General features: G+C 55.9%; 2 protein-coding genes across 3 annotated transcripts; one reads left to right on the forward strand and one right to left on the reverse strand.

Moving 5' to 3' along the window:
- On the forward strand, positions 45-4,091 carry MRPL49 (mitochondrial ribosomal protein L49). The gene is made up of 4 exons (XM_005699886.3): positions 45-145; positions 1,462-1,612; positions 2,482-2,606; positions 2,718-4,091. Exons 1-4 carry the CDS (start codon positions 68-70, stop codon positions 2,862-2,864), a joined length of 501 nt encoding a protein of 166 aa, XP_005699943.2. The 5' UTR covers positions 45-67; the 3' UTR covers positions 2,865-4,091.
- On the reverse strand, positions 4,006-11,078 carry SYVN1 (synoviolin 1). Of its 2 annotated transcripts, none has more exons than XM_018042980.1 (16): positions 10,975-11,078; positions 9,985-10,133; positions 9,667-9,759; positions 9,425-9,577; positions 9,249-9,297; positions 8,729-8,832; positions 7,985-8,111; positions 7,793-7,892; positions 7,650-7,715; positions 7,438-7,554; positions 7,182-7,345; positions 6,774-6,902; positions 6,530-6,685; positions 6,264-6,420; positions 5,295-5,446; positions 4,006-5,219 (listed from the first exon to the last, which is right to left on the reverse strand). In XM_018042980.1, exons 2-16 carry the CDS (start codon positions 10,114-10,116, stop codon positions 5,113-5,115), a joined length of 1,806 nt encoding a protein of 601 aa, XP_017898469.1. In that variant the 5' UTR covers positions 10,117-10,133; positions 10,975-11,078; the 3' UTR covers positions 4,006-5,112. The 2 variants fall into 2 exon arrangements, with proteins under 2 accessions (XP_017898469.1, XP_017898468.1); XM_018042979.1 differs by having other exon boundaries at positions 6,264-6,450.

An 11,491-nucleotide genomic window follows, 5' to 3' on the forward strand; every position in this document is an offset into this window, starting at 1 on the left:
GGCGAACAGGAAGGGGCGGGACCAGGCTGATTGCGCACGCAGAAAGCTAGTTAGGGGACAGTTCAAGATGGCGGCGACTACGTTTCGGTTTGTGCTGCGGGGCTGGAGGACCGGTGTTCCGCCGGGCTGCGGATTACGGCCACTGGTGAGAGAGCTGATCCTGGAGCTGAGGGCAGAGGGCTAGGTGTGAGGCTCACTGTGTGCCTTATAATCTAAAAACTGCGCCCCTCCCTAGGGGGCACTTTTCTGGAGCTCAGATACAAGATTGACAGAGAAGGTTGCAGGGCCTGGAGCGCGTTTCCGAATGTGGGGCTTGAAATATGATTGGAGGACAACGAGTTAATGAAATTAACAGGCTTGAAATATGATTGGAGGAAAACTTGAGTTAATTAAATTAACAGGATTGAAATATGATTGGAGGACAACTTGAGTTAGTTAACAGGACAACTTGAGTTAATCAGCAATCCGACTCTCGCTGCCTAGTTTTTTTCTTTTTTGGCTGCGTCCTTTTTTTTTTTTTTTTTTGGAAGAAGCCAGAGGGTGAAGATTGGCCCCAGATCATTGGCGAGACTTTTGGGAACCTAGGACTCAAGATATATAGGCCGCTTCATCTTTTCATTCTCATTGTAACCTTGGGAGCCCGGGCTTTCTGTTGGGAGAAGTATGGAAGGACAGACTGTAATGTGACCTTAGGTATATTGTTTGCTAATGTCTTTATCTGTCTTGGATGTACAAAGGAGGTAGTAAAACCCCTAACATGTCGAATTAAAAGAATTAAGTGAAACAGTACCCCTAGGCACTTAGTGCCTGGTTGTGTCCAAATGAATTTGAGCGTGAAATGTTCCAGGTGAGGGAAGGTCACTTCAGATGAGTGTGAGTGGGAAATTATCAGGATTGCTGAAAGTCCCTAACCCAGAGGTGGAATATTTCAGTAGAATCTTCAGAAGAAACTAAAATAATGAAAAATGCCGGATTGGTTGGAGCTAGGGTTACTCGTCTTTCCAGAGGTATACACACACTTCTCATTTGAGTCCCACAAAAGTCCTGAGAGGCAGGCCCTTCTGAGTTCCTGACTTGTACCCTTTGTTGTTCAGTCACTAAGTCATGTCCCCCATGGACTGCAGCACACACCAGGCTTTGCTGTCCTTCACTATCTCCCGGAGTTTGCTGAGATTCGTGTCTATTGAGTCCGTGGCACTCACCATCATATCCTCAGCCTTGTACCCTGAGGGTAACGCTGTGGCCTCAGCCTGTACCCTGCAGCCTGGCAAACCCAAGTCTGGTGCTTTCCTACCTCCTGACCCCAGGAAAAGGGATAGCAGTGCAGTGAGCAGCCTCTTATTTATACTATTTAAACTCCAGCCTTTTATTTATACTATTCTCTTTGCCTGTAATGTTTCTTTTTTCTACTTAACTGAAGTTCTGCCAGCTGATGGAGAGATTTTTTTTTTTTTGTCTCAGAGCCAGACCCAGGGGACGCCTGATTACCCCCGCTTCCTGGAGTCTGTGGATGAATACCATTTTGTGGAGCGCCTGTTACCCCCCACCAGCATCCCAAAGCCCCCAAAGCAGGAACATTATCCCACTCCTTGTGGTTGGCAGCCCCCTAGAGGTGAGCTGGGTGATGGGGATAGCTTGAAGGCTGCAGGGAAACATCCCTCTCCCTAGAGGTCTTTCTGCCCTGGCCCAGGCTTCCCAGAGGGTTATATTGAGATCACTTAGATAGCTTGAAGGCTGCAGGGAAACATCCCTCTCCCTAGAGGTCTTTCTGCCCTGGCCCAGACTTCCCAGAGGGTTATATTGAGATCACTTAGAGCTGGCATCTTAGGTTCAACAAAGGGCCTGGGATTGGATACCTGTTTTAGTAGGACCCATCCATTCACACTATTGGGGTGAGGTCTTCTCATGTGGGAAAAGTGAAGCATAGAGAGATGACCCAAAAACTTCTACCCCGGCCATAACTGAGAACATGGCTTGGGAGTTGGGCAGTTCTGTGTCCAAGTTTGGGTTTGCCATGCATTGTCAGTATGATCTAGTTGCTTAGCTTCTTCCAACCTTAGTTTCAGCAAAATAGAGCTCATCTGCTCAGCACATTAAAGTGCATTGTGCAGAGCTCGGCCCGTGCTCGGTATTTGGTTCTTGTAAATCGCTATCCCTTTGTGCCAGATTGATTTTAGCCTCCCTGACCTAGTGGAGAAGGGCAACAATTGGCTCCAGAGGGGGACCCAAAGATCCAGGGAGGCATAGCCCCGATTTCATTTCTTCTTCAGCACCTGCTGGTGCCGGGCCTGTGCTGGGCCTCGAGGTACCAGTGTGAACAAGCTGATCCTGGCACTAAACTTACGGAAAGAGTGGGTCTCCTGATCTGAAGTCTGGAGGTGGCTTTGCCGTAGTGTTCACTGACCCCCTACACACCTAGGAGAAAGGCGAGGTGAGAGGAAGTCTGAGGACATTTGACTTATCCCTGTCCCTCTGTCACAGACCCCCCACCCAACCTGCCCTACTTCGTGCGGCGCTCTCGGATGCACAACATCCCAGTCTACAAGGACATCACGCATGGAAACCGTCAGATGACTGTGATCCGGAAGGTGGAGGGGGACATTTGGGTAAGTGGGTGGGTAGGTCAGGGTCCAGTTCTGACCTTTCAGGGCTGAAGGGACAGGAGCCTCTGGAGGGAAAGGTCTCCTGACCAGGCCTGATCCGTCATCTTCCCCCAGGCCCTGCAGAAGGATGTGGAAGATTTTCTGAGCCCACTGCTGGGGAAGACACCTATCACCCAGGTCAATGAGGTGACCGGTACCCTTCGGATCAAGGGCTACTTTGATCAGCAGCTCAAAGCCTGGCTCCTGGAGAAGGGCTTCTGATGCCCAGCTGAGCAGCCTCTGTGACAGCATCCCCCTCAGACTGGAGTCCTGGGGATCCCGGGAGGAGGCTGTTGGAGCAACAAGGAAAGAGAGGGTACAGAGACCAGGGCTGAGGGCTCTTGGAGCAGGCCTTGCATGCATAAAGGAGGAAATGGGACTCTGTGTGGGTGTCAGCACTGGGGGAGAGCTGTCTATTGGAGACGCACCAGAAACAGCCAAGTTGAGGGGAGTGTTAATTCCTCCCTGCCCCACTTTGGCGTGATCCTTCTCTCCCTTCATTGGAGCTCCTTGACTTTAGCCACTCAAGCTTTAGAGGTTGTTAACTGCCCCTCTCTCAAAAGCAATAGCCCAGCCTGGTTTACTGGAAGGTAGCCCAGGGCAGACCCATTGGGCACATTTCTTCCTTGGCCCACAGACGTTCACTGCTGCAAAAAATCCTTGAGCCCTTCTAGGTCAGACCTGGCTTGGTAGAGGCTACAGAGAACCTAGGGTGACTCAGACACAGATCCTGGAGGTCTTCATTTCCAAGTGCCATGCACGTCAGACCCTGGGCTCATTCCTTTTACCCATGGAGGTAAAAAATGGCCTCCATCTCATTCTGTATTAGATTTGGACCTGACTGGGCTTCTAGCTCCAGGAAGCTAAAGTGATTAGCTGGCCTGCAGGGCTTCTTGAGAGTTCCTGGCGCAGCCCACAGCCATCCCTCTAGGTTGCTGACCTGGTATCAAGGCTGGACAATGTACTTAAGGCAGGAAGATACTGACCTTTTGTCCCTATCGTCCTACCCTGCCCCAGCCAAGGAACCTTCGCACTTGCCTCACCTTGGGAGTCCTAAAGGCCAGAGACCTGAGATCCCACCCCATCCCCACCTCAGGATCAGGCTGCCTCAAGACAGGGTTCAAAGCATGGCTCCCCTACTTGCTCTGACCTCAAGCAAGGTAGTTACCCTCTCTAGGGTTGTTTTTTCATATGTAAAATGGGTATATCTTCCGAAGACCTTAATAATTCAACACTGTGCCCAGGGACAGTACTGCCTTATATAAATAAACCCGCAGATTCCAGGCCACTCTCAAGGCTACACCCTGAGTTTAGAAAAAGGGAGTGTGGCACACCAATCCTATCACACCAGTTCCACCAGTCATTAATGCAAGTTTTTATTTGGCTGTATATACAATTTAAGCTATTAAAATTTGTACAATATTTACAAATTAAATAATCATCTGAAACTGTCTCCAGCAACTCTTGTAACATAAAACCAAGGGGAAAAAAACAGGGCAGGCAAGGCCTTGGCTCCTGTGGGCCCTACCTGGCCCAGAGCCTTCTCTAAACTGGAAAGATGAGGAGCTCAGCACTCCTGCTTCCCTTTCCTGGGGGTCAGGCATTCCAATTCAAAATTTAAGCCAGAAGACATAGCAAGGAATAACTCCCATTCTTCTAAACTCAAGAAAAATTCTGCAAGTTAAGAAGTGGCCTTTCCATAGGTTCTGAGGCTTGCAGTGGTTCAGAATCAGACACACGAGCTCTCAGCCTAGAGTGAGGCTGCCCGGTCCCTGCTGGGTGAGACCAGAGTCTCACCTTAAACAAACTACAGGGAGAAAAGGGCCCGGGGGGGAGGGGCAGAGCAGGGCCCCTTGGTGCTGTCACCTGCCCTTCTACCCCCAGATACTCCTTTCCCTGAGTTGTGTGGTTGCTAGTAAGACATGGAAGTGCCACAGGGCACAAAGGGCACAGCAGACCACCGCAAAGAGCTTCTGGAGAGTTTAGGTAGGAAAAGAGGTTAGGTACCAGTCTTGGAGGGCGGGCCCAAGAGCAAGTTCCTGGCCTGCCTCCAGCCCCTTGAGTCCACACTCGGGAACGGGAGCTAATACTGTTCGGCACTGCAGCGTGACTCCACACACAAGGGGGGCTCAGAGGGGCTGCCCCTTCTCCCAGAAGGGCATTGGGAGGGTCAGAGGGCGTCTCAGATGCTGCACCTTTCTGCCTTCACGGTCCCAGCAGAATACAAGGCTGAAGGATTGGAGAGGAAGCCTACAAGTGACCCCAAATCCCCATGGCTGCCAGGGGACTGTAAGGGCTAGAGTCAGCTGGGGCCTCCAGCCTCTTTCCACTTGGTCTAGGGTGCCACCTCCTCCGCCCCAGAGCTGGGGGTTACTACTCCCTGGTGCAGGTAGGGAGGGAGCTGGCACTTGGTGGCAGGATGTGTCCCAGCGAGGGCTGCTCGAGGGGGCAGGTCAAGGCTGGGGCGTTGTCAGTGGGCAACAGGGGACTCCAGCTTTTGTAGGCGGCGGCGGCGCAGCTCCGCTGCATCAGGCTCCCCATCTTCAGGCAGCTCCTCGGTGCCCGCTGACTCCGCAGCTGGGGACAGAGAGGTCCAGAAATGGAACCCAGACAAGGCCCCTGGCCCACTCCCCGGGGGCTGACCGCAACTACCTGAAGGCTTCTCAGGTTCAGGGGCTGGTGGGGAGGCTCCCGGGGATGGGGTGGTGGCTTCAGAGCTGGGGATGCTGGTGGAAGAGGTGGCAGCAACAGCGCTAGGGGCAGCCTCCTCAGTGGGGTTAGCTGCGGTGGCAGGCCGGGGGGGCCTAGGAAGAGAAGGGATGAGAGGAGGGCGTGGCATCCTGGCCTGACTGGACAGACTGCACTCGGTGCGCCTGGCAGGGTGAAGTCCAGCACCAACGTCATCAGCGGACGCCAGTGGACCAATGTTGCGTGACTCCTTGGAATTCTGTACCACAGACAGTAAACCACGAACAGGCAGGGACTGCGGGCCACGTTCACTGTTACACTGCCGAGTCCCCATCTGAGGTGCCAGGCACCTTCCAGACCAACTAAGTCCACCGAATAACCCACAAAGCACACGAGTCTCAGACTCAAGCTCCCCTCCAAGTCTGTACTGACATTGTTGGGTACCATGTACTTTGTACACGTTCCCTGCGAACAGGAATTAGAACACCTCTATTCAAATAAGGTAAAGAAGGTCACGAAGCGAGTGATAGGATTGGGACTTGAACTTGGGCCAGGCTAGCTGCAGGTGACTTTATCTGCTGTCTCAGATCAAGGGCAGTGATTCCCAGTCAAAGTGTCACCCTGTGTCAAGAGAGGGTGTACAAGACAAAACTGAAGTACCAGGAATTAGGAGTAATCTGACTTTAGGAAAGTGTAAAGGAACAAGATTCAGGTCAGCTCTTTAATAAACCCTACTCCTCTGTAGATCCCGACAGGCCTTGTGCAGGGGCAGGATAAAAAGTCACCAAGAACCCTGACACCTTGGGTGTGCCTACAGGTAGAATGCCTGAATCAAAGGGTGGCAGGAGAAAAGGGCTGAAAACCACCGCTGGGGGCCTTCTCTTGGCAGCTCCACAGCCCTGCCGCCCACCCTGGCCCCAGGTGCAGACGTACCCCAGGGAGGCGAGCACAGTGAGGTACTGGTTGATCTGCAGCATGGCGGCGTCCAGCAGCGTGTGGATGTTGCGCAGGCTCTGTAGCCGGGCCTCCAGGTGCTGTCGCTCGTGGCCTTCCAGAGCCCGCAGCTCCTCTGGGGTCAGCCCAGCAAAGCCTGCAGGAGGCACAGGCATGGGGGGGAAGGCTGAAGGGAGAGAGAGAGGCTCAGCCTGGGCCTGACACCCCCCACCTCCCCAAACCACCCCTGGAGAGGCCCCACTTACCAAAGGGTGGAGGCAGCGGCATGCCCATCCAGGGAGGGGGGAAGGGGAAGCCGGGGGCAGGGCTGGCCTCCGGGGAAGAGGCAGAGCCAGGTGCTGGGGCAGAGGCGGCAGCAGCGGCTGTGGTTGTGGCTGCTCCATTGGGCCGAGAAAGGGCGGCTGAAGAGCAAGAACAGGAAGTCAGCAAGTGTTGACAGCCCTCTGCTTCCCTTGCTTCCATCCCCTGGCTGATGTCCAAAGGGCTCACCTGCACTGCTGGACGGAGGGGCCACAGCCTCTCCTGAGCCGGGGGGAGGTGGGACAGGTGGAAAGGGGCCCATGGGGGGCCACAGTGGGAACATGCCTGGAGGGAAGGGAGGCAGGAGGCCCTGGGGGACTGTAGAGAGAAGACCAGTGGTGAGAAAAGGTCCAACTGATAGATCCAGGTCACAGGCAGGGGGTCTGGATGTCCCGTCCTCTGCTCCCACAGGCCCTCTCTGAGCTCAGCACAGATCACTTGTGACTGCAATCATCTATGTCTCTTCCTGTGACCAGCCCTTGTGGCCCCCCCACCTCCTCTAGAGGGCAGAGACTCTGTTTCACCTCAGGATTTCCCATTCCCAGTCCAGGGCAAGTACCCAACACTGTTGGACGGCCAGATGAAGGGGCCACTCACAGTTGGGGGGCTGGGGCAGGAGTGGTGGGGCGTGGGGGGCAGGTGGCGGCCCCTGATCTGCAGGCTCAGGGGGCGGCGGTGACTGGGTCGGCAGCGATGCCCGAAGGACGTCCATACGGCAGGTGGGGCAGGTCTGCTGCCGCTGGAACCAGGAGCGCAGGCAGCTGGGGGTCAAGACCAGGCAGTGGTTGGCAGGTCCCTGGGATTCTGCCTCCCAGAGCCACCCCTGATGCCCAGGCTCCTCGGCCTCTCCCACCTGGTATGGAAAATGTGGTTGCAGGGCAGTCTCTTGGCACCAGTCACCATCTCTTCTCGGCAGATAATGCAGACATTGTCCATCGCCTGCAGTTCCTCTGGGGTGGCGTCTGGATACCTGGTCAGAACAGGCCAAGGGCACGTCAAGACCAGAGCTGGAGGTGGGGCACCTGGGGCAGAGCTTGGGCGAGCAGCTGGGACGGGGCCACTTACAGAGTGTTCATGTTGCGGATAGCTCGGCGAGACATGATGGCGTCAGTCACAGCTTTCTTGAACTGCCTGAAAGGACAGTTTCAGTAGAGGAGGGAGACGGAGGGGGAGGGGTCGAAGGTGTGGCAGGGCCGGGCTAGGCTCACCTCATGGCCAGGTACATCGGCCGGATGGCGAAGAGGGGGAACGTGTGCACCTTGATCATAATGGTCATGAAAGCCATGTACAGCAGAACCTTGATGAAGCCTGGGCGTCGGGGACAGAGTGACTGGTCACGGGACTGGGCAGGACGGGCTGGGGGCGCTGGTACAGGTTGGGGAGGGCCAGGCTCCTCTCACCTGTGAACAGCTCGGTGTAGAGCATGTACACAGCCTTGTTGTCCCAGGGATTTTCGCTCTGGAGGTCCACGGAGTGTAGCACATACTTGATGAAGATGGTGAGCACCATGGTCATCAGGATGGCATACTGGTGGGGAGGGCAGGGAACATAAGAATGCAGCCCCCTTGCTCCAGCCAGACTCTGCTATCCCCAGGCCTGTGCACAGCAGAGTGCCAAGGGACAAGCACAGGCTTGGACGCCACCAGGGTCCTCCTCGCTTCTCCACTCACTAGCTGATGGCACTTTCGGCAACTTACTAGACCACTCTGAACTTCAGTTTGCATGTCTGTCAATGACAGAATTAACTGCTTCTGTGTAACAGTGTTGCTTTGCTGATTAAAACAGATGCAGGTTGTGCTCAGCACAGGGCCAGGCATACAGAAAGCACTCAACAAAGATGGACCATCATCACCAGACACACCTCCCCAGCTGTCCATCAAGCTAATTCCTTCTGTCCATTAACAGCAAGCTCCTCTGGCATCAACTGAGCAACAGGTCAGGGCTCCTCCACACATGCCTTTCTAGGCCTTGCCCACTCTTTTAGGAGTGTGTAGTGGGCAGGGCTGGGACTGACTGACAGCTGCTCCTTGGTGGCCACACAGGTTGGCCACAGAGCAGGTGCTCAGTAAAGGTTTGTGAAGTGATTGAAGGCACGTGCAGTGCCACCTCAGGCCTGTCCTCCCAACCTCCCAAGCCAGTTTTACCTCAAAGCCAAACACCAGCTGCACAGAGGCCCCTCGGGTCAGGATGCTGTGATAGGCATGGCTGACGAAGAGGAAGTCCAGGATACCCAGGAGGAACATAAGGGCTGTGGGGACCCCCCAAATGGGAGGTTGGTGGGGTCAGCCCAGGGCCTGACAGCCACTTCCTGCTCCAAGACAGCTCCCACCCTCAAGCCCACCATGGCCCCAGCTAGTCAAGTGGGCACATTCCACCGAACCCGGCCCCCTGGGATCTCTGGTTCTGCCTAAGGGTGGCCCAAGCTCCAGGTGAGGAGGCATAGAGCTAACACGGGGCCAGGCAGTTGAGAAGCCCTGGAGTGGAACAGGGCAGAGATGATGCAAATTAACTTCCTAAATTATCTTTCCTGTACAGCTGTGGGTGGAGCGGGCAGCCTGTGCTCTATGGCATGCTCCATGGGTAATGACTTTTCATGTTCCAGTCCTTCATGGCGCCTCTTCTCCCTCAAGCTCCCTCCTCTCCATTCCCGTGGGTCTCACTCACAGACAATGCGGCAGTGAAAGAGCCAGGAGATATTGGGGCTGCGTTCCATCTGAGGCAGAGCAGAGAGGGGGCCTGTCAGGAAGTCTGGGGCTCACCCCATACCCCGAACCCAGCCCTCACTCCATGAGTCTGCCCTCTAGCCACTCTGCTCCAGAGAACCCCCTGACCCAACTCACAAAGTCCACACGGTCCTCAGCCAGCCAGTGAAAACACTTGAGGAAGAGAAGGAGAGTAAAGAGAGCAACAAAGCGGGGGCTGAAGTCGTCCCGAAAGACGGTGAAGGCCAGACAAGTCTCAGTGACAGCATACCAGGAACGTTCCAGAAGGTGCTGGAGGTTGAACAAGGAAGGATATGGAACTCAGACATTCTGTTTGCCCAGCTCCCTGCTCCTCACCTTCGGAGCCATGAACATCTTACCTCCATCTCTGCTGCCCTCAGCTGTCCGAAAAACACTTTGCCCATCACCTTGCCCAAGAGGAAGACAAGGACAAAGGCCTGGATATATAGGACCTAGGAGTGAAGAGAGGCTATGTTTTGAGGTCACTTTCTGCCTTGTTCTGTCCGGGGCTCATCATTCAAGAACCTCTCCACATCCCCAACACAACTGGTTCCAAATTAGGTCTGGCAGCTACTTCACTCTTCTCCTACCTACCTGACCTTTAGCCCCACCCCTGTCTCAAGCCGACTCCTCCTTCCCTCCCAGGGAGTTCCTCCCTCCCCGAGCCCTGAACTCACTGCCATGCTGGGGCTAGACTTGGTCAGGTACACCACCGTGGGGTAGAACTGGTGCTTGAGGTAGTAGGCATGAGCCACCACGGCCCCGGTCAGCGCCAGGCTGGCCGCCATCATCACGGCAGTTCGGAACATTGCCCTGGCCTGAGGACCTGCAAGGGGAAAAGAGAGAATTGTTGATACCCATACTGCGCAAACCTAGCACTGTGCCTGAGACGCCGTGTTAATAAACAGGAGAAAGGAAAGAAACCCTCACTTCGTCCTCACCAAAATCGCGTCAAGAATAACATATGCTCCCCTATCTTACAAATTAGAAGGCTGAGACTCAAAGGGGTTACGAGGTTACACTGACGCAAGGCCTGGAGCCTGAATTAGTCCTGTTTCAAATCTAGGGCTCTTTCCACGCTGCCTTGCCAGACCGCCGCCTCTAGGGAAGAATGAGGAAAGGCGGCAAAGTCGGAGAAGGAACCTGCTCCCTTTGCCCCTAAAAGTGACTTTGATGGGGTGGGATGCAACAGCAGAAACCTCCAGAAGCGGGAACAAGCTGCCCGGTCTGGGAGAAGGCAAGGTGCTGGGGGGCGCAGCCGGACAGGGGCAGCGCCAGTGACAGCTCGGTCAGGGTGGGCAGCTCTGACGCGCGCCCCGCGGGAGCGGGGCGGGGTACGTCAGCCTGGAACCCTGGCGCCCCCACCCCCCGGGGCAGTGTCAACTCGGGGCACCGGAGAAACGGCCGACCGTCAGGATGCAGGAGCGGGACGGATAGGGACCCGGGTCGCCCCCACCGCCCTGCACCTGTAAGCGCCAGGAGCTGCGAGCGTCGCAGGCGGGGCCGGGCCTCCGGGAGAGCGGCCGCGCGGGCGCCCGTCTACCACCAGCTGACAGGCCGACAGCGGGCGGCGGGGCTGAGGCGGCGCGTCAACCCCGGAGGCTTCGAGGGGGAACGCCCAGGTCCCGACTCCAACCACAACCCGGGCCCGACCCCGGCCCACTCACCAGGAGCCCAGCACCGCCAGCCCGCTCAATGCCCGCGACTGCGGAGGCGGCTCCGGTTAACAACACTCCCCACCCCCTGCGAGCCGGAACTTGGAGGGTGAGACACCTCACTTCCGGCGGGGCGGGGCGGGGCGTGGGTCGTACCACGCGCCCCCTTCCCGTGCCCGCGCTGCCGGTGGCGCCGGGAGCGGCAGTCCTACCACCTGTCTGGGGTTCGCGCCTATGGTTCGCGCAACAGATGAGAGAGGCGAGAGGTGGTCTGAGCGGCAGAGGGGCACCCGGGGAAGATTAGAGTCTCCCCATTTACTAAGCACAGATGGTAGCGTCTCCGCCGCTGAGTGGACTTAACTTACCCGAGGACACGGGCTCTCAAAGCTGCTAGCGGGAGAGGAGGGTGGGAGGGGAGTCGTGCGGGCCGTACCATTCGGAGGGGCTGCGTAGGCAAGGGAAAGACATTACGGGCCTAAGAGAAATAAACAGAATGTCTTAGAGACTCATTCCAAGGGGACTCACAATA

The sequence above is a fragment of the Capra hircus genome, chromosome 29, assembly GCF_001704415.2.
Source record: "Capra hircus breed San Clemente chromosome 29, ASM170441v1, whole genome shotgun sequence".
NCBI classification, from domain to species: Eukaryota; Metazoa; Chordata; class Mammalia; order Artiodactyla; family Bovidae; genus Capra; species Capra hircus.